At 40.1% G+C, this 27856-nt stretch overlaps 1 protein-coding gene across 4 annotated transcripts in view; it reads right to left on the bottom strand.

Moving 5' to 3' along the window:
- FNDC3B (fibronectin type III domain containing 3B) overlaps nt 1–27856 on the bottom strand; it is a 353074-nt gene that overhangs the window by 72956 nt on the left and 252262 nt on the right. For all 4 annotated transcript variants that reach the window (XM_060099137.1, XM_060099141.1, XM_060099138.1 and 1 more), the window contains exons 8-11: nt 24231–24382; nt 19282–19341; nt 5786–5924; nt 2684–2737 (exon numbers count right to left, since the gene is read on the bottom strand). In XM_060099137.1, coding sequence (XP_059955120.1) covers nt 2684–2737; nt 5786–5924; nt 19282–19341; nt 24231–24382 — 405 coding nt within the window. The remainder of the gene's footprint in view (nt 1–2683; nt 2738–5785; nt 5925–19281; nt 19342–24230; nt 24383–27856) is intronic.

Raw genomic sequence — 27856 nt, 5'->3', positions numbered from 1 at the left:
TACTAACACCTTCAGAATTTTACACTAATTATTTTATTGGAATGGTGATTAAAAATTTGAGCAAAAGAGGGACTGTCCTGGTGGTCCAGTGGTAAAGAACCTGCCTTTCAATGAAGGGGACGCAGGTTCGATCCCTGGTCGGGGAACTAAGATCCCGCATGCCACAGGGTGACTAAGACCGCGCGCCACAACTACGGAGCCTGCGCCTCAACTACAGAAAGCAAACCTGCACGCTACAACTAAAGAGAAGCCTGTGTGCCACAACAAAGAGCCTGCGTGCCCAATGAAGATCCCGCGTACCACAACTAAGACCTGACGCAGCCAAAAAAATAATAATAATAAATGTTTAAAACAAAATTGAGCAAAAGAATAAATTCTGGGAACTCTAGCCAGGGCTGATATAATAAAAATATGGGATGAGACATTCGTGGTGGCATGTATGTAGATGGGGTCACCTCACCCCAAGCTGTGATTCTCAGACCAGGAGCCACAGCAGGAATGGGGCGCGGTGAGACTCCTGAACAAAAGCTTCTTCGAGACTGAACAATACCTGCTTCCCTCTCAGGCGGGGATCTGCTCCTTTGTGCACCCACCCACCTTTCTGCCCTTTAAGCTTGTTTCTACAGCCCCCTGGGTGCCATAGAGGCCATGGCTGGGAGAGGCGAGCTCTGGCTGTGGAGAGGAACTCCAGCTGAACACCCCTCCTGTTCTCCCGCCCCACCATACTCCACCAGGGCACGGTCTGGAAAGAGACTTGTACCAGGTGCACCTGGCTCAGACACCACCAGCGGAAGGTTTTGGAGGGCCAGAGCCTCACGTGCTCTCACTTCCTGCAGGTCGGGTGTTGTTCTCTGTTTGTACATTTGATTTTCCTCCTTGAAGAATATTAAGCCGCAGGACATAAAAGGATTCCTGTGTTGGCAAAAGGCCTATAGTCAATTACCCTGGAATTTCCAGGAAAGCTCACCAGAGCTGACACCAGCAGGCATTCAAAGGTGGGAGGGAATATAAAGAGGAAAGGGGAAGATAGAAGAATTAGGATGGAAGTGAGGGCAAGATGGAAGGAGAGCAAGGACGGGAAAGGCAGGAGAAGGCCCCAAATAAACAACTTCACATTCTGCGGTCACTCGTTCATAGTGGGTCCTACTGAGTACAAACGATCATCAGACAGAGCTTCTCCATTTCGTGTGAGGCTGTAGCAGGTTTCCTCCCAGCATCACGCCAGGACACTTTCAAGTCAAATGCAAAGGTAAGGTGGCCAACAACTGAGTCACCATTACCATTTCCTGCAGCACCTGGGTTTTTCTTGAGGTTTCCCACTGACCTTACTTAACTTATGAAGCCATGGTCCAAGACAGAGAAGCAGCAAAAAACACAGGACACACATACAAACACACACACACACACACACACACACACACTCACTCACTCACTCACTCACTCACTCACTCACCAGTGCTCTGAGAAGATATGGAGAGGATAAAAGCTCCTCTTTACTGGGTAAACTCTATCTCGATATAAAACAAGGGCCATAGGGGGTGGTTTCACTTTCCAATCAAGCCGCCTTAAAATGAAATCCACCTAATCTGTAAAATATACTGGTTAAGTCTGAGATTTCACCAATCTGTACATAGGAACTACTCACAAGGATCCTAAGAACAATAGATCATTGTCTTTGGTAACTTGGAACTCTAGCTGTTCAGATGCAACCCAGATGGGAAAATATGCTTCTGCAAAAAGTGATAAAGAGCCCCCTTTCCACATCAAAATTTCGTCATGAGAATTTCATCCGTTTTCATTTTACATTTGGTTAAAATATTTTTCCCACACTTGACAAGTGGCTTTATGCCTAAGCCTGGGTTCTGAATCTTTCAGTGCCCCTAAATTTAAGTCACAAAGACTAGTTAACTTGCATTACTCTTCAAAGTCAACATTTCCTATTCTTAAAATCCTTAGTCTGTTTGCTTGATCACAGAAAGAGAATAAAACACAGGTAAATGAATGAACGGAATTAAGATATACAAGAATAGTATCATTGCTTTTTAGTAACAGAAGATTTCTGCATCCCGTGTTCCTGCCTGAGATTCTGTGCAGTGTTAGTGAGGCCAGGAAAGCACTGGGTCACCATTCAGCAGAGAGTGGCCTAGAGTGTAAGAAGACTTCACCACGGATACCATCCAAGGCCTCTGGTGACAGAAACAGCAAAGGGGGCACCCCCTTCTAGTATGGGCTAACCAGTAGGGTGCTCGCAGGTGGGTGAGACCTCCAGGTGCTGTCGTCTCCCCTGCCCTGCTCCCACAGAGAAACAAACTAGGTTTCCCAGGCTGCAGTGTGGTTTACCTTATGGAAACCATCTATGCAGGCTGGCCCTGGGCAGTCAAGATAACAAAGAAGTCAATTCTTGGTCAGAAACTAGGGTCTCCAAAATAGGTAAGATCCTATCTTTTCTTTCAGTAGCATTTCTTGCAAATAAGTCAAGTAAATATATTTTAATGTACAATTCACTACACTTCAGTTCATCTTCATTTTCCACAGTCAATCACTATTGGTTTCAATTTTTCTCTACTTACATTATTTTTTCCATGTGTTTAGCATATCTTCAAAAAAAGAATAAAATGGCATTTGTTCAGCAATTTCATTTTTAAAAGGTGTTTTAGATGGATGAACATAAAAATATTATTACCTCATCCCATTCTAAAAGGTAGTTGGTGATTTTTGAACCGTTGTCAATTGGTGCCTAAAAAAATAAATAAATAAAATGAGATTAGAGAAAGTTGTTCACAGTCAAAAGTTATGAGCTCTCCACTTGGTTCAGATACAATGTCCACGCTAGTACTGTACTCTCCCTGCAGGGGGATAACCCTGGACACCTCCTGCATTTGCTTCTTCAAACATTATCACAAAACCAATTTTAATACAAGTCAACTAGTAGAGAGAGCCCCACTATTAATAAATCATACCCCACAAACAGCCAAGCCTGCCTTCCCCACCACCTCTACCTTTACACCCACATGGTGCCTTACTTCCTCCTCTGGGGATAAAACTTTTAAGAGGCATGTTAAGTTCAAGGGTGGAGGAGAAAAAAGACAGGGGAGAAACAGAGGCACTGCTTGGGGTCTGATAAGATAAAGCTGACCCACCTAGGTTCAGGACTCTAAAGTCCATATTTTTGTAACTTCCCCCATACAGTTTTTGTTGTTGTTTTAAGAGTTTAAGATTAGAAAGCCTTCTGCGGCATTAAGGTTGCCCTTTTTTTAAAAATGAGAAAAACCGGATCTCCTGGATAGATTACCAGGGGCAATTAGCCCTTAGCATATTAGCAAAAAGAAGTTTCATCATTTGCTTTCCTCCTAAAAGCATGCTGTGATCTGCTTTACTGAGAAAGCAGGCTTTGGACAATGGGAAGAAGAGTAAAGAACTCGGGAGAAAAGAGTACTTTGTAGGGTCAGAGCTGCCAGAAGGGGGTGCTACTGTGGAGTCCCTCACAGCACTAAGGTAGTAAGACCATGTCTCCCAAGCACAAACACACCTGGGCCTGGCTCTTCCCAGGAAAGAGCCAGGGCCCCATAGAATGTGGTGACCTGCCCCCAGCAAAGGCAGCCAGGTCACCAGAGCTACACTGAAGCCCCTCCCGGCTGTCTGTCACGAGTGGTCTGGTGTAAGTTGCTTAATATCAATGCTTAGTTTCTAATTCCAAGAATGGATGGGTGTGATAAGGAACTGGGAGAATATATGTAAATCACTTACAAAAAATGGCACCGGTGTTACAGGAAGCAGTCAGTAAACAGTAGCTGTTGCATTATTATTGTTAATAATAAATGCATTAACATCGAGGACTCAGTATATATTAGTTACTTAATAAAGAAACTCTTCACCCTGGCCTTTCCTTCCTTCCTCCTTCTTTCTTCTGAGTCATATAATCTTAGAGTTCCAAGCCCCAATTACGGGTGAGTGCTGTATGTTCTACTAAACTGTAATTTCAGGCTTTTGTGGGCTCAATTTGGGAGATAGGATAGGGTTACATTTAAAATTCTAAATAACGGACAAAATCAAGGTTTTAGCTGAGAACCCATTTCTAAGGTAAAAAACTACATTTATGATGCTCATATATTCCTTTCTGATGTCCTGCCCCACCACCGAGTCCCTGATTCCTTGAGGGTGGTGACACAGCCCCTGGTGTTTGTGTTGCCCTATCTCCTGGTGCTAACTGGATGACATTAGAGGTCCCTGAGCTCTCTCAGTGTCTTGGTGGCTTCAAGGACAGGTGGGCAGCCAGAGCATGGTCGCGCTGTCCTTGTACCCCCAACTGGAACACCGTTATTGGAAAATCTGTTCTAAGAACATGAAAACTGAACTGAATCCAGAACTTTCAACTTTGCATGTAACTGAATGGAACAATAATATGCTTCTGATTTACAATTAAATAAAGGGAGAAAGAAATTGTGAAACATTTTCCTCCTAGTAAGAAATCTTTTTCTTGAAGTTGCTCGTCTGCCTGAGGCCTGAATTTCATCCAGGTTTTAAGCAGAGTATGTATCAGTGATTCCCAACTTTAGGTTTATAAGACCCCAGGGTCCCTCTGGTAATCTTTAAGATTTCTTCTACTTTCCAAACAAAATGGATTTTAATTCTTTCCTTAAGACATATTTACATACGTATATGTATAAATACAGAACACATTTTAAAATGGATGTATATGCTCCAAGGACTTAAACAATGATGACCACCAGTTGGGTGTTAAAACTCTGAAAAGGTAGGGAATCACTGACCTGGATTATCCCTGGAAGCCAGGAAGGAAAATAAAATAGTTCAGATTCTACAACTTTGCCTTTGTCCAAATAACACACTCAATGTTGGCCACTGGCTACGAGAGGGGTCTACAGAAGTCCATGCTTTGTTGCTAACCACTACTCTCAACTGCTTTTATCAACTCCCAAGATAAATTTGACCCTCTGGTCTAAGAACAAAAGGACAAAGTATTTGTTCACCAATAAGGAAACTCCCTAGTTATCTTATTTGCACACCGGTGTTCTCCCCCAATACCACAAATCTTTATTATGTCTACCTCGATAAATTTTACATTTTGAACTATATTTTAAAGTATAAATATACAGAAATAATTACTATAGAGATTGATAACATAATCTACTATTTTCTTACAAACACACAACTGTGACTGATAAGCCAATGATATACTACTTTAAGGACCTCTCTTTGACAAGAGTTATTTATAGCCAAAAAGTTGTATTTCATGAAAACTACTACATGATTCAGATGTTAAAAAAATAATTAGTAATCCTAACTGACCTAAGGCCTAATTAGTCAAAATTAATGAAACCTTAATGTAGTTTAGAACACTAAACATTCTAGGCAGTTTTAAATATTAGACATTGCAGAGTCACCACTGAAAGAAGCCAATGGACCCATAAACCTACTTTATCTCTAAATCTTTCTTCACAAAAACTTTTTAGTCAAGTCCTCAAATGTCTACTGAAATGAATTAAACTATTAGAAAGTGATGACATTTAGGTATCTTAAGTATTTATATCACTTATAAAGTGTTGCTCATGACCCTGAAAAGAAAGCTAAAACTTGATTTCACAGTTCCCTCTCCCAATCTTTTGCCCAATTTTTATAGAGATGGCAACTTTTGATATCATTATAATTTGTTTCACATAGTCACTATGCAGAAAATGAAACACCATCACCAAACTGGAATACTGCTAAATAAACGTTTCAAATGGCTACAGACTTCAGAATATTCCTGCCACTTTGTGCTACCCACCTTCCACTGCAAGGTTAGTGAACTTTTGCTCCTGTGTGCCAGCTTAGGCGGGAAAGGACACTCGGGTGCGCAGCTGTGGGTGGTGAAGCTAACCGGCTCAGAGCAGGATCCCTTTACGGAATTGTACATAGCATATACCCTGAAAACAGACAGACAAATACAGTCAATGGCAGAGGCCCATCACAGAAGACCAGGGTTTTTATCTCAGCTTTGTCCCAGGACTTACCACAGAGAACAGAATTTCTTATGTAGTACACACCATGACCCTTATTCTTATTTACTGGTCTTGTCCTGACCTAACTATGGTCAGCATTTTCAGGGGAAAATCATCCCAGCAGGCGATGTGCCTCAATGCATTCTCTCCTCCCACTAACTGTCAGAGCCACCCAGCCCCATTTAAGACAGGCAGAGTCTACTGACTGGAAAATAATATGCTCAATAAGGAAATATACTTATTCCCCAAAATGGCCTCCAAATATATATTCTAAAATCCATCAAGCCACTCTCTGGTTGACTTTGCCTGGAAAAAGGCTAAAAGTACAGATAAGGGTTGGGTCAAAGGAGACAAGAAACAGTGATGAGAGTCCACAAACTGAGAGAGAGAGGTAGAAGTACAAACAACAAAGTAGATATCATCTTTGAACTGTTGATAATACTGCAGATATTTAGGTAGAAATAAGGACATTTCACACACAGAAACAGGCTTGCTACTGCCAAATGCATCTCTCTTCTAATTCATTAAAAACATGGTTCAGGTAGTTTATCCATGTGAACATCTAACTCTTACACCTGGAGCCAAGATTAAGGATGTAAATTCTGCACATTAAAATGCATGGCTCGATACTCAACATATGGACCTGATTTCTCCAGAGAAGCTGTGAAAAAAAAGCATATAACACAATATTATAAAACTACACTCCTTTCAAATAGCATAAAATAGGATTATGCTGATTTTTTACCATCTTCTTTTCTACTTTTTCATTTTTTAAATATTGGGCATTAAAAAAAACTTGAAAACATACTCTTTTAAAAAGACAATAAAGAAACCTTTGTTGCCTAAAAAAGATGCATGGATTAAGCTATTCAGAATTTGTAAATACATCAAGTCCTTAATTCTAAACAACTCTTTATGAGCTGCCATTAAAGACAGAAGAACACTCAGACTAGAGAGGTGAAGTAAATTTCCCAAAGCTACACAGCTAGAAAGTTGGATCAATTGTACTCAGTCATGGAGATTTAACTGCGATACTGTATTCCCTACTGTCCTATTCATCCTGCAATCCACTTCCCCTCACTCTGCCCAAAGAATAAATAACAGCTACAGATAACATTATGGAAAATAGGACCTAACTGAGGAGAAAGGATTTTAAAAATCATACACCTGAAGTCCACCACAAAAAATTTATAGAGGCCATGCAAGTCAAAAGTACTAACAGACATGCCTACCTTCCATTCTGAAAGGTAAAATACATATTTACTGGATATTTGACTTGTTTGCCTAAGGGGAGGACACCATGATATTTGATCCAAACAAAAGATACCTCTCATTAGGATGCTCTTCACCCAACCTGATGACAGAAATGTTCCTTTTTGCATTCACTGTAAGTAGGCACATGATAACAGAAAATGAAACAGGAGACTCGGCAAGATCATTTCCGTGTATCAGAACAGGTTCACTGGGAGTAAGTTACTTAAAAATGAATCACAGAATGTTCCAGACATGGGCAGGGTTCCAGCCTGAACTTTAACAGATCAGTTGAATTCTCCAACTGATGGCTTATCGACTGTATTTTGCCCAAAGTACGTGTGGGGGGAGGGAAGGAATATAGTGTTTTAAAATATTACCGCCAAAAAAATAAAAAATAAAATATTACCGCCACCTATGAATTAAAGGACATAGGCAACGATCTCCAAAAAAGAGACAAGCAGACATTATGCACTCCTAATGAGAGACCATGCCGCTATCTATAAAATCCCTGCCAGAAAAACTGAACCTGTATCTGATTAAGCCTCTTCACTGCTTTATAGGAAACATGGAGAGAACATTATTAAGCAACACTACAGGATACAATCAGGCTAATTCACAGTGTGGAAAAGTCTACAGGACAAAAAAAAAATTTATTCCAACAAATAAATTGCAAGAAGAGAAAAAAGGTATGGAGGGAAAACCTATAGCTTAAAAGAAATTTAAGAGCTATAATCCAAACACAATACTCAAACCACGTCTGAATTCCAATTACAACAAACTGAAGAAATAAAACCTTCATTTTTAGGACAGTTGAGGAAATGGGAACAGTGTCTGGATTTTAAAGACATGAAGGAGTTTACCATTTTTGTTTATTTTGGATGGGCATGGGGTGTGTGATGATGGTAATGTGGTTCACAGGTGAAATAATACAATGTCTGGACTTTACTTCAAAATAACTGTTGGGGGAGGGCGTAGGAGAAGGCACCAAGGAAATAAAAAGTTGGGTGGTGGGTATATGAGAGTTCATTAAATTACTGTCCACTTTTGACTATAACTGAAATCTTCAGAAACACAAAGTTAAAAATTAAGCCAATGCTGAAAAAAATGGAGATCTCTCGTTTAAAAAAATGAACCTCTGGCTTCTCTTAAAAACCAGAAGTTCTAGCAACACTGAGCTGCAGACCTGAATGACAGGAATTAAATGAAACTGAGAGCAGCTCCCCCTTTAGATGGGCAGGTGCTGTTCAGTTCAGAGTCCCCACCACTCCCTACTGCTCCCCGGAACTGAGACTGCTTTTTCACGCCTTTTACCCAATCCTCTTTACCCACTTCCGTTCCCAGGAGGTATCTCATGTTGCGGTCACTAGGCATTTGCTTATGAATTCAGACTATACTCAGACAGACCAAGTCCTAAATATCCACAAAAACAGTCAGCACCAAAAATCCATTGGGTAATAGAGCAGAGGAAAGGAGGTAGGGGAAGAGCCTGCCAAGGACTAGCAGACCACAGTTAGTTATCTGGGGAGAGCTGGACTCAGTCAAGTTCATTCTTTCTTTTCAATGAGATTCTTAGAGTCACAAATCCATACTTATCGGGCTAGAGAAACATGAGAGAAGGAGGCTCCTGACAGCCAGGTTGGGAGGATGACAGTAGGAATGAAGGAACTTGATGGCACAAGTAAAACTCTGAGGTACTTGAGGATGGACAGTGTACAGGCCGGCAGGAGTTAGTGCCCTTATCTTTAAACTCAGAGAATGTTATAGTTTGTCTAAATGAGGAGTCAATGCTCTGCACCTGTAAAAAGTCTGTCTCTGCAAAGGAAACAAGATCTATTTTACGTGGCAATATAAATGTGCTGCACTCAGTACCTAAAACTTGACATGATATCTAAGTACCTCATGATTACATCTGTCAATTCAAATTGTTCAGTAAATAGATAGCAACTAATAACTGTAATAACTACCTGCTCCGCTTTTACCAGTAATTTTCACAGAAAAGTCTCTGTAAATGACATTACATTTTGAAGAATGTTGCAATCATGTTTCTCACATGATGGTGATGTGTTTTCTCTAAATACCACGATGTGACAGGAAGATCTGTGGAGTAGGACAAGTGTCCTAAGTTAAATATATCAGCAAACAATTCAGTTCTTTTAGCATTTATACCAGCAAAGAGGAATACACTTTTCTAAGGATATAACTAATCTTGTGTTGGGTCTGCACATTTGTTTCAGTTTAAGTACCAACTAAATGTGTACGGAACAGGTGCTCCAAAAATTTCAGAAATTTGCCTCCCCCTTCCTCCAGCACATCTGTAACATACCAGGAGCTGCAATTCCTATTTCGTGAATGGACCTAGAGTCTGTCATGCAGAGTGAAATAAGTCAGAAAGAGAAAAACAAATACCGTATGCTAACACATATATATGGAATAAAAAAAATGGTTCTGAGGAACGTAGGTGCAGGACAGGAATAAAGACGCAGACGTAGAGAATGGACTTGAGGACACAGGGAGGGGGAAGGGTAAGCTGGGACGAACTGAGAGAGTGGCATGGACATATATACACTACCAAATGTAAAACAGATAGCTAGTGGGAAGCAGCCGCATAGCACAGGGAGATCAGCTTGGTGCTTTGTGACCACCCAGAGGGGTGGGATAGGGAGGGTGGGAGGGAGACGCAAGAGGGAGGGGATATGGGGATATAAGTGTAGGCATAGCTGATTCACTTTGTTATAAAGCAGAAACTAACACACCATTGTAAAGCAATTATACTCCAATAAAGATGTTTAAAAAAATAAAATAACACCTATTTTATAACTCCACACTGAGCTGGTCAACCACATATTTTTGGAAATGTTTCATCACATAATTTTTCTGGGAAATGTTATTACATGATATAATCTCTGGGCAACCTCTTTGCCAAATTGTTTATGACAATGACTGGAAAACGGCCTCAAATTCTGCACTGAAATTGCTATCCATTCCAACACTCAAATTCCTGATTATCCTATCATTGATAAAAATATAAATTCTTGACTCCCACAGTAAAATGATTGTTTCAATGCGACTCTTAATTATAAAACTACCAATTAAAAGAGAAATACGCGGGCTTCCCTGGTGGCGCAGTGGTTGAGGGTCCGCCTGCCGATGCAGGGGGCGCGGGTTCATGCCCCGGTCTGGGAGGATCCCACGTGCCACAGAGCGGCTGGGCCCATGAGCCATGGCCGCTGGGCCTGCGCGTCCGGAGCCTGCGCTCCGCGGCGGGAGGGGCCGCGGCGTGATAGGCCCACAAACCGCAAAAAAAAAAAAAAAAAAGAGGAATATGCTTTTCTTTGTATGTGTATAAATAAATGAATATATAAATGTTAGTGATTGTAAAGTTACGTACTTATGCGTAAGTATTATAAAACAGAATGTTATTTATTTGTATGTATGTATGTATTGGATTTTTCTCATTCCTCTCTCTTCCTCAACACACACACACACAGAGAGGAGACTCTGCATTGGTGGCGTCATTCCATAACACAATACCCTATATGGAAACACTGAATAAATACACTTTGACAATTACAAATTGATTCCTTTTAAACATTCAACCAACATTAAACCAAAAAAAGCAATCTGTGTAAGAACTGGGTAACTAATATAAAAGTGATGACTTTAATAAAAATAACCCAGGACCCAACACCTAAATTTTTTAAATCAACATAATAGAGGAATTACTTTCCTCAATCACTAGGAGAAAAAAAAAAGTGGTCGGATAGATGTGGAGCAATGGCACGAAAATACATAGCAAAAAGTGAGGAAGATAATCTTTAAAACCTGAAATGTCTCAGTATACAATTTTCAATGTGGAATTTGGACTAAAGGGCATAGCAAGCGCCAATCTGAACAGCTACAGACACATAACCTAGAGCACCATCTCAAGGATGCCGCTGGTCTCTTAATAAATTATTCCCAATAACACTGAGGTGATGGCAAGTAGAATTCAAGAGCTATTCTTGCCTAGGAACTGATGCCAAGCACTATACAGTTCAATGACAGAACTCCATGACTGAGAGGCTGCTACTTTAAAAAATGGTTGTGTATCTGACTGGTGAACTCAGACAATACTCACTAACATGAGGGAGGAAAAAACTGAAAATGAGAAAAAGAATTCCATAAAGATATCAAGCAAGCAGTGTGAAGGGGATGAAATCAGAATAGCAAAACCAAAAGCAACAAGAAAGGAGCCCTAGGTGAGATGTCAGTACCTGACCTGAGAAAGAAACCTTTCACTCTACGGAAGAGTGATTTGAACAGAGACTTCTGCAGGCCTTTGTCAAAATGTGCACTATTAACAACTAGAAGGAGAATACAGCCTGCTTGGCACTGCTAAAAGAAACATCTGTTTTCATGATTGGCTCTCTAGACTTCCTATAAGGTGACATTTTCTAAATTGGTAATGTACAAATAAATGAAAACGGTAATAAATATAATTGTTCGTTTTGCAGCTGTACAGTAATGGAATTCATTTGGAGCTTCTGTTGTGGAAAAGTGAGGAAATATTTCCATGTAGCTTTTTGAGGCCTTATAGGTGACTATTAAATTTAAAATGATATTTGAGGCTACTGTGTTGATAAAAGCTTACATTCCTGGAACTAAGATTTTGAGAATGTTAACTGCATCATAAAAAGAGATTATTGGTCTGCTTTTTTCAGTTCCAATTGTGATATATCTTTATCTCAATAAAATAATGAGTGGTATTGTCAAACTTCATAATGAAGTCCTTTTTATTTTTAGTGTGGAAAATCTGCAACCACTTTGGAAAAACAAAACAACATTTATAGGTGTTACAGATTTATAATAGATTTGCACATATATTTCATTTGCTCTCACACCATCTTTCTGAGGCTGGTATCGTTATTATCCTCATTTTACGAATGAGAAAACAAGGACATTGAAGCTTACATGGCTTGCCTAATCACATACCCTCAGTAAGTGCCTGAGTCATTAATTCCAAATTCCAAGGTCTGCCTACTATGTCATCAAGCTGCCTCCCAAAGCAATTCAAGGCAGAAGAGACTGACTCTACATAGGGGCTGGAAGTGTTAAGAGTATTCTCTAGCTTGAAAAATGGAAGGCTGTATAAGGAAAGAGAATGAATGACCTATATGGACTGTGGAATAGCCAGAGCAAAGTAACTACAATTGGGACTGTAGACATTTTTCTTAGGAAAGAATTTTTTAAAAATACTAAAAGCGATGTGTTCTGGAAGATGGCGCAGTAGAAGGACATGTGCTCACTCCCTCTTGAGAGAGCACCGGAATCACAAGTAACTGCTGAACAATCATCGACAGGAAGACACTGGCACCCACCAGAAAAGATACCCTACATCCAAAGACAAAGGAGAAGCCGCAATGAGATGGTAGGAGGGGTGCAATCACAATAAAATCATAACCGCCGGGTGGGTGACTCACAAACTGGAGAACAATTATACCACAGAAGTTCACGCACTAGAGTGAAGGTTCTGGGCCCATGTCAGGCTTCCCAACCAGGGGGTCTGGCAGTGGGAGGAGGAATTCCCAGAGAATCAGACTTTGAAGGCTATAGGGATTTCATTACAGGACTTCAACAGGACTGGGGTAAACAGAGACTCCACTCTTGGATGGCACATGCAAAGGAGAGTGTGCACCAGGACCCAGGGGAAAGAAGTAGTGACCCCACAGGTGACAGAACAAGACTTATCTGGCAGTGTTGGAGGGCATCCTGCAAAGGCGGGGGGCAGCTGTGGCTCACCGTGGGGACAAGGACACTGGCAGCAGAAGTTCTGGGAAGTGCTCCTTGGCGTGAGCCCTCCCAGAGTCCAACATTAGCCCCACCAAAGAGCCAGGGTAGGCTCCAGCGTTGGGTCGCCTCAGACCAAACAACCAACAGGGAGGGAACTTAGCCCCACCCATCAGCAGACAAGTGGATTAAAGTTTTACTGAGCTCTGCCCACCAGAGCAACACCCAGCTCTACCCACCACCAGTGCCTTCCAGCAGGAAGCTTGCACAAGCCTCTTAGATAGCCTCATCCACTAGAGGGCAGACAGCAGAAGCAAGAAGAACTACAATCCTGCAGCCTGTGGAACAAAAACCACATTGAAAGATAGACAAAATGAAAAGGCAGGGGACTATGTACCCGATGAAGGAACAAGATAAAACCCAGAAAAACAATTAAATGAAGTGGAGATAGGTAACCTCCCAGAAAAAAGAATTCAGAATAATGATGGTGAAGATGATCCAGGACCTCAGAAAAAGAATGGAGGCAAAGATTGAGAAGATGTAAGAAATGTTTAACAAACACCTAGAAGAATTAAAGAACAAACAAACAGAGATGAACAATACAATAACTGAAATGAAAACTACACTAGAAGGAATCAATAGCAGAATAACTGAGGCAGAAGAACACATAAGTGATCAGGAAGAAAGAATGCTGGAATTCACTGCTGCAGAACAGAATAAAGAAAAAAGAATGAAAAGAAATGAATACAGCCTAAGAGACCTCTGGGAAAACATTAAACACACCAAAAGTCGCATCTATAATGCGTCCCAGAACAAGAAAAGAGAAAGGACCTGAGAAAATATTTGAAGAGATTATAGTCAGAAACATCCCTAACATGGGAGAGCAAATAGCCACCCAAGTCCAGGAAGCACAGGATAAACCCACGGAGAAACATGCCGAGACACAAAGTAATCAAACTGACAAAAATTAAAGACAAAGAAAAATTATTAAAAGCAACAAGGGAAAAATGACAAACAATATACAAGGGAACTCCCATAAGGTTAACGGTGATTTCTCAGCAGAAACTCTACAAGCCAGAAGGGAGTGGCATGACATATTTAAAGTGATAAAAGGGAAGAACCTACAACTAAGATTACTCTACCCGGCAAGGATCTCATTCAGATTCAACAGAGAAATCAAAAGCTTTACAGACAAGCAAAAGCTAAGAGAGTTCAGCACCACCAAACCAGCTCTACAACAAATGCTAAAGGAGCTTCTCTAAGTGGGAAACACAAGAGAAGAAAAGGACCTACAAAAACAAACCCAAAACAATTAAGAAAATGGTCATAGGAACATATATATTGATAATTACCTTAAACATGAATGGATTAAATATTCCAACCAAAAGACAGGCTTGCTGAATGGATACAAAAACAACACCCATATATGTGCTGTCTACAAGAGACCTACTTCAGACCTGGGGACACAGACAGACTGAAAGTGAGGGGACGGAAAAAGATATACCATGAAAAAGGAAATCAAAAGAAAGCTGGAGTAGCAATTCTCATATCAGATAAAATAGACTTTAAAATAAAGAATGTTACAAGAGACAAGGAAGGACACAACATAATGATCAAGATCAATCCAAGAAGAAGATATAACAATTATAAATGCATACACACCCAACATAGGAGTACCTCAACATATAAGGCAACTGCTAACAGCTATAAAAGAGGAAATCGGCAGTAACACAGTAACAGTGGGGGAATTTAACACCTCAACTGCACCAATGGACAGATCATCAAGACAGAAAATTAATAAGGAAACTCAAGCTTTAAATGACACAACAGACCAGGATAGATTTAATTGATATTTATAGGACATTCCATCCGAAAACAACAAAATACACTTTCCTCTCAAGTGTACACAGAACATTCTCCAGGATAGATCACATCTGGGGTCACAAATCAAGCCTCGGTAAATTTAAGAAAATTGAAATCACATCAAGCATCTTTTCCGACCACAGTGCTGTGAGATTAGAAATAAATTACAGGGGGAAAAATGTAAAAAACACAAACACATGGAGGCTAAACAATACGTTACTAAATAACCAAGAGATCACTCAAGAAATCAAAGAGGAAATCAAAAAAATACTTAGAGACAAATGACAATGAAAACACGATGATCTAAAACCTATGGGATGCAGCAAAAGCAGTTCTAAGAGGGAAGTTTATAGCAATACAATCCTACCTCAAGAAATAAGAAAAATCTCAAATAAACAATCTAACCTTACACCTAAAGGAACTAGAGAAAGAAGAACAAACAAAACCCAAAGTTAGCAGAGGGCAAGAAAACATAAAGATCAGAGCAGAAATAAATGAAATAGAAACAAAGAAAACAATAGCAAATATCAATAAAACTAAAAGCTGGTTCTTTGAGAAGATATACAAAATTGATAAACCTTTAGCCAGACTCATCAAGAAAAAGAGGGAGAGGACTCAAATCAATAAAATTAGAAATGAAAAAGGAGAAGTTACAACAGACACTGCAGAAATACAAAGCATTCTGAGAGACTACTACAAGCAACTCTATGCCAATAAAATGGACAACCTGGAAGAAATGGACAAATTTTTAGAAAGGTATAACCTTCCAAGACTGAACCAGGAAGAAACAGAAAATATGAACAGAACAATCACAAGTAATGAAATTGAAACTGTGATTAAAAATCTTCCAACAAACAGAAGTCCAGGACCAGATGGCTTCACGGGTGAATTCCATCAAACATTTAGAGAAGAGGTAACACCCATCCTTCTCAAACTCTTCCAAAAAACTGCAGAGGAAGGAACACTCCGAAACTCATTCTACAAGGCCACCATTACCCTGATACCAAAACCAGACAAAGACACTACAAAAAAAGAAAATTATAGACCAATATCACTGATGAATATAGATGCAAAAGTCCTCAACAAAATACTAGCAAACAGAATCCAACAACACATTAAAAGGATCATACATCATGATCAAGTGTGATTTATCCCAGGGATGCAAGAGATCTTCAATATATGCAAATCAATGTGATACACCACATTAACAAATTGAAGAATAAAAACCATACGATCATCTCAATAGATGAAGAAAAAGCTTCTGACAAAATTCAACACCCATTTATGATAAAAACTCTCCAGCAAGTGGTCACAGAGGGAACCTACCTCAACATAATAAAGGCTGTATATGAGGCTAATGCATATATATGGCATTTTAAAAAATGGTACTGATAAACCTAGTGGCAGGGCAGTAATAAAGACGCAGACATGGAGAACGGAGTTGAGGGCATGGGGGTGAAGGGGAAGCTTGGATGAAATAAGAGAGTAGCACTGACATATATACACTACCAAATGTAAAATGGATGGCTAGTGGGAAGCAGCCACATAGCACAGGGAGATCAGCTTGGTGCTTTGTGACGACCTAGAGGGGTGGGATAGGGAGGGTGGGGGGCGGGAGGCTCAAGAGGAAGGGGATATGGGGATATATGTATACATATAGCTGATTCACTTTGTTGTACAGTAGAAACTAACACAACATTGTAAAGCATTTATACTCCAATAAAGATGTGGAAAAAACAAAAAACAAAAAGACACATGCACCCCGATGTTCACTGCAGCACTATTTACAATAGCCAGGTCATGGAAGCAACCTAAATGCCCATCAACAGACGAATGGATAAAGAAGATGTGGTGCATATATACAATGGAATATTACTCAGCCATAAAAAGGAATGAAATTGGGTCATTTGTAGAGACGTGGATGGACCTAGAGACTGTCATACAGAGTGAAGTAAGTCAGAAAGAGAAAAACAAATATATTAATTCATATATGTGGAATCTAGAAAAATGGTACAGATGAACAGGTGTGCAAGGCAGAAATAGACACAGATGTAGAGAACAAACGTATGGACACCAATGGGGGAAAGCGGCAGGGTGGTGGTGGTGGTGGTGGGATGAATAGGGAGATTGGGATTGACATGTATACACTGATGTGTATAAAAGAGGTAACTAATGAGAACCTGCTGTATAAAAATGTAAAGAGATCAGGATCAAAGAGATGGAGAATTTTCCATCTCTCTGGCCAGCAGAGCACTAAACCAAATAACAGCTGGTGGTGCCTTAGGCTGTTTATGTGTGGTGTCACACAAGTGTCAAATATGTCACAAGGGGGCTTCACTGGTGGCGCAGTGGTTGAGAGTCCGCCTGCCAATGCAGGGGATGCAGGTTCGTGCCCTGGTCCGGGAAGATCCCACATGCCGCGGAGCGGCTGGGCCCATGAACCATGGCTGCTGAGCCTACGCGTCCAGAGCCTGTGCTCCGCAACGGGAGAGGCCACAACAGTGAGAGGCCCACGTACCAGGAAAAAAAAAAAAAATATATATATATATATATATATATATATATATATATGTCACAAGGGTGGGATCCCCGATGTGTTAGGAGGAAGTCTTGGACCCAAGGCCTCTAGATGGTAACTACCTCATGCTCCTATGTCTTTTGGGGAATCCATTAATTATTCCTTTTATCTGCCCAGAAGTTTAAGGTGTTCATAAGATATGTAAAAACAATTAATGAGCAAGTATTCTCAAGTTTACCCTTCGTAAGAGGTGTTAAAAAGATACAAAGGGCAACACAACAGATAGGACAGTAAATAAAGGGCAGACTGTGACATTTAAAAATTTTTTAAAAGTTATTGTCAACTCATGGATGAGCAGAAAATTAATAAAGTAAACCTTTAGTAAAGCAATGACAATGAACAGTAAAAGAGAAAAAAGGAAACACATGTTAACAACGTCTAATGGAGAACATTTACAGGACTCCCTATGTTGTGTTACATTTTCTGGTTTGCTGTTAAATCGACCATTTCAAAGAATGGTTAAACTATTACCATCTCAGCTTCACAAGTTATACAAATTTTTTTGTTTGTACAGATGGTGTGAAAAGTTCAATATGTTTGGGCTAAAGCTAATTCACTCAAAATCCAAAAGTTTTGATGCAAATAGGAAAAGATGGTTGCAACAGAGTTCATCTAAACAAAACAATAGCTAAGCAGATATACACTTTATGACTGAATATAAAAACCTTGCTCTTTTATGTATTGCTTTAAACATAGTTTTAAACACTTGTGCAGCTAATAAGATACTATAATCTGAACACACCACTACTTTCCTTACTTTTGTTACTGAGAAAATTGTGGCATGGATTCTCTGTGATTGACCAAAGTTAAAACAGTCAATTGATGGGCAGAACCAGACTAGACCTCAAGCTTCCTAATAATTAACATATGCTCTTCTTGCTAGGCTACCCTGCCTCTACTCCACCACAAAGGGAACATGTGGTGTGAATTAACCTTTGAAAAGTGTAATAAAGGGTGTGTGCTTGATGCTTGCAATTTTATTACATAATCTTGATATACACATATATAATTGAAGAAAGGAGAATTTGTTGTTTTTCACCCTATTAGATAAAATGAGAATTTCTGATCAAATTAAAAATTAAATAAAATGAAAGTTTAAATTAAAATGAAAATTTAGACGATATTATGGATCACATTCAGATTAAAAAATCTGCCTGTTTGCAGATGGATGTATGGATGTATCTTTGAGTAATCAGATGAGCTCTGTAAACATTTAGATGATACTTTCGTCCTCGCAGGTCTGTGGTTGGCCAGGTCTCTCCCTGAGATCAGCTATCCCTGCCTTCCAGAGCAGTCATGGTAGAGAGTTCAGACTCGGTAGCAAACTATGTGAGTTGTTTCGGCAAACTGCATTAGCTCTTGCTAGAGATAATTTTGATATCTGCATTACTTATTTCAAAACGTATTGCCTTTTAGGTCCAAACTTGAAACATGGGAAGGACTTTATTTAGTCATATTGGCTGAACATATAGTTTACATGGAAGGTCTATAATAACAGATATACCCATGGTAAAAAATGATTGCTTTATAGAAAAAAATACGATATATTTAACCACGCATTCCAACGGATCTTAGAAGACTATGTAAAATAAAAATTACTTCGCAAAAATAATTTTTAAATTCTGTTCAGGTATCATCTACTTTTCTATTACCAGAGCACTTCTGTGGACTCCCAATCTCTGTGCTCTCAAGTGTAGGACATCAAGGAATGGCTGATGAGCAAAGGTACTGACACTTTTAGTTAGGCAAGTGCTGTTAACCAAACACTTTTAAAAAGGAGCATATTATTTATTTTAGCAATCTGAATTCCCCAATACTCACCTCACATGATAATCGGTTGCTGGTCTAAGATCTTTCAGGTTACATTCTAATTCTTCTCCGCTGCAATGAAAAATCATTTCTTAGTCAATGATACCAGTTTCAAAAATAAAACAGCTTTTGGATTTGGGTCTCATAGTCAGGTACCAACAGCGATTCAAGAACTATTATTTCTACTTCCACCTTAAGTCAGAAATAAGTCAGTCCTGCTTGGTATTATCATTTTTCTGGACTAGTAAATGAGATTCCTTGAAATGGTGTCATTCTGGATCTGGAAAATGGCAAGGCTAACTTATGAATAAAATTCCAAAATATCTTACCACTTCTTCAAAATGACTACATAAAAATAAGTAAATAAGGAAGCAAGCTGAACAGAAAGATACCTAGATAAACGTACGTGTAAATAACAGCACCAGCTGTCAACTGAAGGTGGCTCCCAGACTTGTCCTGGCAAGAACCCCAATAGCTTCAACTTCTCAACTCTCTTTAAGAAACCTCAATCTACTTCCCTCACATATCAATACTAATAAACAGCTCTCTTACAGATGCATGCCAATAAATAGCTCTCTTACACAAAATAAAACCATTTATTTGACCAGAAGCTGCAACAGAACCTTGACTTAATCATAAGGAAACCACCAACATTCCAGAAAATAAGTAATGTTCCCATTAAAAAAATTTTTAAACGTGAGAGGCGTGTGTGGGGGCATAACTCTAATCTTCACAAATGTCAGTATCTACCCAGCCACAAAAAAGAATGAAATTCTGCCATGTGTAACAACACGGATGGACCTGGAGGGTATTATGCTTAGTGAAATAAGTCAGACAAAGACAAACACTGTATGCTAGCACTTATATGTGGTATCTAAAAAATAAAACAGACAAATGAATATAACAAAACAGAAACAGTCTCACAGGTATAGAGAACAAACTAGTAGGTACCAGTGGGGAGAGCGAACTGGGGAGGGGCAAGATATGGGTAGGGGATTGAGAAGTACAAACTACTATGTATAAAGTAAATAAGCTACAAGGATGTAATACACAGCACAGGGAATACAGCCAATATTTTATAATAACTTTATTTATATTTTTAAATTAATTAATTAATTTTTGACTGTGTTGGGTCTTCGTTGCTGCACGTGGGTTTCCTCTAGTTGCGGTGCGTGGGTTCTCACTGTGGTGGCTTCTCTTGTTGAGGAGCATGGGCTCTAGGCGCGCGGGCTTCAGTAACTGTAGCACGTGGGCTCAGTAGCTGTGGCACACGGGCTTAGCTGCTCCGCGGCATGTGGGATCTTCCCGGACCAGGGTTCAAACCCATGTCCCCTGCATTGGCAGGCGGATTCTTAACTAGTGAGCCACCAGGGAAAGCCTATAATAACTTTAAATGGACTGTAATCTATAAAAATTTTGAATCACTATGTAGCATACCTGAAACTAATACTGTATGTCAACTATATTTCAAATAAATAAATAAGATTTTTAAAAAGGGCATTGGATAATACCCAAACGATTTAATCACAGTGAGGCCACCAAACACTGTTGCTTCCCAATGTGCTGGAAGAGGAAGTACATAGAAGTACCTTGATGAAAGCCTCCCACAAATGTTAAATCTGCATCTGATCAAGCTCCAGAACTAACTATCCACTTATAAGAAATAAGGGGGAGGAAGATTAAGTTAAAGGATACCACAAATTCAGATTGGTAAAAAAAGTGATTCACTTTTTGCAACTGATCAAGAATTTTTAAAAAGGTGGGAGATACACCTGAAAACTATATTGTATGCCAACTATACGTCAATAAAAATTTTTAATTAAAATTTAAAATATAAAGTAGCTATTCCATTTCCAAAAAAATAAAGGATGAAAGGGAGACTATTCTAGACTTAAATAGATTTATGAGACCTAACAATCCCATGCAATGAGTAAACTTCATTTGTATTCCCAGAAGAAGAAATCAATATTAAAACACACTTTTGAGACAACTGGGAAAATTTGAATATGACCAAGGTATTAAATGATGCCTGGTATAATTATTGTCAGTTTTCCTAGATGTTAATGCATTGCAGTTACGTAAAAAAATATCTATGTTGATCCATATTGAACTATGTAGGAGTAACTGATGTGTTATCTGTGAGTTGCTACCAAATGCTACAATAACTACAACAACAACAATAATAATAGTAATAAAGGGGATATGATGCAAATGTGGCAAAATCTTGATAATTGTTAAATTTGAGTGATGGTTATCTGGGGGTTCATTGTAGTATTTTCTGTATGTTTCTGTATGTTTGAAATTTAGCCATAGCCATAATTAAAAAAATTTTTTTAACTTATTGCCCTGCTAGTGATATTTAACATGTTTGTTTTTGAAAAAGTATGTATACATGTCAGTTTTCATTATTAAAACAGAAAATTGGAAAAAAAAAAAAGTCAGTGTGATAAAGGACAATGAAATACTGTGGAAGTGCTCCAAATTAAAGAAAGCTACAGAGACATGACAACCAACTGCTGTATCTGACCCTAGAATGGATCTTGTCCTACAAGGGGAAGAAAAATGCTACCGAAGACATTATTTAATCAACTGACAAAACTGGAATGTGGACGATAGATTGGATAAAAGTATGGTATTGATGTAAAGTCATGAAGTAATGGCATTGTAGCTATTTAAGAAAACATCTTAGGAAACACCCTGCAGTATTTAGCAGTAAAGGACCATGATGTATAAAACTAATAGGAAAAAATACAGATTAAGAGGAGAGAAAAGGCAAGACAGAAAATCAAATAGTAAAGCAAATAGGGTAAAAAGTTAATAATATGTGAATCTGGGTAAAGGATATGCACATATTCCTTGATCTCTTTATTTCTGTAACACTTTATAAGTTTGAAATTATTTAAATAAAAATACTTTTTTAAAGTTGCAAACTGGAGGCCAATGTCCACACCCTGCATGCAGTTATGTTGTTTGACTTGCACTTTATCTTTGAAGTTTTTTGAATTTGCTGAATTAGTTTAACTTAGGAAGGTTTACATAACAATTCAGATTTTTAGCATTTCCTTTAAAAAAAATTCCAAGGAATCAGCAAATCTAGGCCTACATTCCCTTATGCAACAACCTACTTTAGGTGACTGCCAGCTGCTCCTTTCTTTTTTTTTTTTTTTTTTTTTTGCGGTACGCAGGCCTCTCACTGTTGTGGCCCCTCCCGCTGCGGAGCACAGGCTCGGGACGCGCAGGCTCAGCGGCCATGGCTCACGGGCCCAGCCGCTCCGCGTCATGTGGGATCTTCCCGGACTGGGGCACGAACCCGTGTCCCCTGCATCGGCAGGCGGACTCCCAACTACTGCGCCACCAGGGAAGCCCCAGCTGCTCCTTTCTTGATGAAGACAGGAGTGTTCCCGTTCACCTTCACCGTTCACCTCATTCCCAAGCTTCGTACTTCCTCACTTACGTTACCTGCCTGCCTCACTGGGCACTTGGGACTCTAGCTCCTGCCACCAATGACCATCATGCATTGATAGAATCTAAGTGTTTCTTGGTGGGCTGGGGGAAATGGTGCTCTATATTTTGCTAAGGTCACTACCAATTCTGACTTTTCAAAATAGAACCCAATGGTTGTGAGCCAGAGGAAGGGGTTAGGACTACATTCTAAGCACAGTGAAAAAGCACTGTAGTGTTCCCACAGGGGTGTGACTTGGCCTGACTTCTGTTTTTGCAGCGTGGAGGCTGGATGGGAAGAGAGCAAGAGTGGGTGCTGGAGGAGCCTGAGGAGACTCTTGTAGGAGTCCAGGAAGAGAGAACAGAGCCCTACGGGGCGGCAACAGGAGAGAGTGACTAAAGGGCTTCCCTCTGTCTCTCTTTCCCCCTTTTCTTTGTCCAGAAAAAGACAAGTCCCTGGAGCAAGTTAAGAATTAGGAATGGGGCTAGGGAGATGCGAGGTCTGCAGCAGGGAAACAGAAGAGAAAAGCAGCTTCTCTGGCAGAGGAAGAGGTGGGCTTTGTGTGACCATGTTACACTGGGCTTGGGCAGTAGTTCCCAGGGCCAGTCACAGAGAGGTCAAACAAGTAGTTAGAACAAGATGGCTTCTGATTTCCTACTCTGCAAATCTGAGCAGTGTCAGCAATTACAAAAGAGAAAAGATTTGACCCTAAAAATTTTTTATCACATTTAGAACACAGCTATAAATCACTTAAATGGTTAATATCTGAGAGTCCATAAAGTGGAAGGGGATAATCCCTAATTCGGTGTGCTAAACTTTTGACGATTTAAGATAGCCTCCGAATGAAAAGCTTTTCTGCAGACTGGAAAACTACTGTAGAGGATAAGAAGGAGGGTGAAATGGAAACCACATTGTAGAATTTTGAAAAACAAGACTAGCACAAGGTCTGGGCCTAAAAAGAGGTGATCATAGAAGTGCATGATATATGTAAAAACTAAAAGGCACGCTCACTTTTTGCTCTGACATTAATGGAAAATTTTCTTTAGTACTACACTGGCAAGCTAACATAACCAAGTGACATATTTGACCAACACCAAATAGCTGTATAAAAGTCATTTCTGATTAGCAATTACTCTGGACAAAGTTAACTCTTTTTTTTTTTTTGCGGTATGCGGGCCTCTCACTGTTGTGGCCTCCCCCGCTGCGGAGCACAGGCTCCGGACGCGCAGGCTCAGCGGCCATGGCTCACGGGCCCAGCCGCTCCGCGGCATGTGGTATCTTCCCGGACCGGGGCACGAACCCGTGTCCCCTGCATCGGCAGGCGGACTCTCAACCACTTGCGCCACCAGGGAGGCCCTAAAGTTAACTCTTGACATTACAATTCTCACTAATTCTTAAAAAGAACTATTTAAAGGAAAATTTGCAAAGCCATTAAATTTTTCCTTTGTTTTTTATTCTCCTTAGTAACACCAATCTCACAGTTTGGCAGCTGAGAAAAACACATGGAAATATACGCTACCTGTAAATTATCTTGTATTTTCCATCTCGTCCTTTGTCTGACAGAGCAACCTCATAGCTGTAGGGGAAGGAAAGACCACTGTGGGGTCCACACAAAAGTCCAACAGGGGGAGCCCAGGACAACACAACCGTTCTTGCCTGAATATTAGAAACCTGAGGAAGAAAAACATGAATCAGACACTACACTTCTCCCCAGAACATTTTGTGATTGTTAGTAGTAGCATTAAAATGGCTCAGATTTAACTCAAGAAAAACAAATTTATTTTAATTACCAAAAAAAAACCCCCCACCCATCCTATATGGCATTCTTTTGTCAAAGTCCTGATGTCCAAACTACAGCTCCTAAAACATCTGTCCTTATTATGCAAACTTATGTCCAAGTCTGATGCAATTCACACTTGGTCCTCCAGAAAGTAAAAATAATGTCACGTTTGAGAATTTTTCTAAAGGTAAAAAGTTGAACGTGATATTTCAATAATCCCCATGATGGCCATCATATTATGTGGAAGCAACCCACATCCACAGGTACTTTCCAGCGGCCTCCAAGCTTTGCTTGATGTCGAACTCTCCTGCAAAGCCGAGACCTTTCAAACCACGCTCCCCAAAGTCCTGCAGGTTCCTGGGAAAACCCAGTACGGGGCGGGGGGTGGTGGAAATGGAACCATGGCCCAGGCTGACAGGTGGCAGAAATATGTGTGGAGATGTTTCACCTCTCTAGGCTCTGCTTTTATCTTTCGCTTTAGCCTCCGCTCAAGGCTTCCTTTGAACAAAGGAGTCTGGGACTCTCAGCGCCCCAACTTTTCCCTCTTATTTAGGGCTTCTCTGAAGCACGTTCTTACACTATCTCCCAGGCATCCTCGGCAGGACTGAGCCCCAGCTGCCCGCAGCTGTAACCTGCTCATTAACAGGCCCTGTACTGGCTTCTCCTCTGCAATCTCACATCTCTACTCTAAACGTGCTTCCTGGGGCACCTCCCCACTTACACCATTTGCCTTCCAATCTTTGTTTCACAGTCTGTTTCTGGAGAAACCTAATCTAATGCAGTCTAATTCTTTAAAATAAATCTGTCAATGCATTTTAATGTTCTAATTTTCTAAAGTTTATTTTGTTGCTCTCTAGATATTGGTCTGGATAACATTAAAACAAAATGAGAGTTAAAACATACATTAAAGCATAATGTTCATACAAGACTTTATAGCTGTAGATTAGAGTAGGCTGTGGATGGACATGTCTAAACTACTAAGTCTCTTTTTTTCTTCTATTTTTGTCACTATCTGATCTAAATAAAGGGTATTAAAATATAAGCTAATTTAAAAGCATGAATTTAATATGGAAATGAATACTGAGTTTCCCTTTTCAGTCTATCATGCATTCCATTTTGAGCAGAGATCCCTCCATATCATTTCTGTTCCATATAGATACAGCATCATTATATATTTAACCAATTATTTAGTCAAACTCCTACTCATCCTTCAAGACCCTAGGCTGGCCTCACTACCCCCAAGTAGCCTTCCCTGAAATATCCTATCATCTCTCTGTTCCACAGCACCTTGCTGCTATCTCTACTCATTGCTAATCATGTTAATAGCATTTGCCTACCTTCCCCACTGGACCGTGGGACTCCCTAAGGAAAAGGCCTAAGTCATATTCAACTGTGAGTAGTGGCTGCCTAGTAAATGTTGAATGAAAAATAAAAATCAAAGGGAATAAGACAGTCTGAGTTTCTGATACAGGTAACACAGTGGATGGCAGACCAGCATTACACATCTTTAAAAAAAACCTGGAGAGACGCTGTTACAGAATTGAACTCGACCCTTCTTGCTATGGCTCCAGACTAGCAGCAACTCTGTGCCTACTCCTCCTGTGATGGCTGTGACCCCCCCTTCAGCATGCCGTCCCCTCGCATGCCCCTGAGACTTAGCTCTGGACTTTCCCACTTTCCTGCCCTTAACAAACTTCCTTTAGACCCAGTTCAAATGCTGCCTTTGCTTATTCGTTTAATCCTCATACCTTAACTTGTGAGGGGCTGTGGACACAAAGGTGATTAACATATGACCTCTGCCTGATGAATAGATGCGTGAGGGCCTGCCTCACGGCAGATACACTGAGCACAGAGGGGCCCATGGCAGCTTGAGACCAATTCAGGAAAAGTTTCTGTACGGTGCTGCCTGACTCCCTGCTCAGGATCAGCAACTGTTTTCTTTGTGCTCCAACCACACTGCGCGGGCACCTGTATTTGACACTCATTTCATTATACTCTGCTTTACCTGGTTATCTGTGTGTTGTTCCCCTGATTAGATTTTAAGGCAGCATTTCTACCACATACACCATTGTATTTGCTGAATTCCTTCACACACCATTAATGAGTAATCTTGAGATACTGGATATTATATTTGATTTTTAACTTAAAACAAGATACTTTGCTATGAAGAGTTCAGTTTATAATTTAAAAAGATGCTGATTAGGTACAGAGGAACATTCAACTGAGGTAATACGTGGCCCAATTCCAAGAGCACAGTGTGTAGTAACACTGATTCTATGAATGGTGGTGTGAAATAACACCAAATCTCAAAATAGCTCAGTCAAATGCTAGCACTTTAGATACTGAACAGGTATCCATAAATTCACATCCTTTTAAACTCTACTTTTTTCATCAGCTATTAAGAGTTCTTAATAAGAGTTCTTATCACAAGAAAATTTTTTCTTTCTTTCTTTATATTGCATCTATATGAGATGACGGATGTTAGCTGCACCTGTTGTGATAATCATTTTGTGATATACGTAAATCAAACCAAAAAAAAAAAAGAATTTACTGTCTTTCCTTTAGGACTTGGTTAAATTATTACTTAACTCAACAGTGATGTACAACACCTGAAGCATCAACTAAAATAACGCTCACCTTTCCCCGAGGTTCCCTGAGCAAGCCTTAGGAAGGCCAACTGTCATCTGAACACAGAGCTCTGTGCAAGTGCATCCTTCCCATCAGCCAGCCTATCAGAAGTGCACTTGGAGAACTCAGCATCATTTTCAAAGGACGGCGGCTTCTGGGAATTCTTTCCTGGATCTGAGCAGCCTGCCACCTAGATTACTACCAGAGTTGAGAGGCCCGTTCCCTCCTGTGCTCCCCCCTCCCTCCCTCCCTCTCACTGACTCCTGGGCCTCAGGTTTCCTTTCTTCAGGCATTGGAATTCTGAAAGAGTGCTTTGTCTCTGTTAGAACTTGGAACTCACTTCCACTCCAAGGTTGATGCCAGGAAATTACACGGTGCCTTTCAAGAGAGTGTCATGTAAAGGGGAATCCTCAGCAGTAGATACCTTTAAGCCAAGCATCCAGGGAGGTGATAACTTTAATGAGAGATTCAGAACTCTGGGAACTAGGCTGGGTTCAAGCCTACTTCAGAGCGACAGTATTCGTACACAAGCTTCACCTTCATTCATTCGGTCTCTCTCTCTCTGGTGAAACTTTCTCACCAGTGGTGACCACTGAACTGAAATGGGGCATGGCTAACCTGACCATCACAGTGACTGTCATGGCTGGGATCCAAAAAAGGAAGTTTAGAAGCCATAAAACTAACTGACTTGCTGATGCTTAACGATTCTACCATAAACAGAAATCAATCTCCTTTGT

The sequence above is a fragment of the Mesoplodon densirostris genome, chromosome 5, assembly GCF_025265405.1.
Source record: "Mesoplodon densirostris isolate mMesDen1 chromosome 5, mMesDen1 primary haplotype, whole genome shotgun sequence".
Taxonomy (NCBI): Eukaryota; Metazoa; Chordata; class Mammalia; order Artiodactyla; family Ziphiidae; genus Mesoplodon; species Mesoplodon densirostris.
This window is presented reverse-complemented; position numbering and strand designations above follow the sequence as displayed.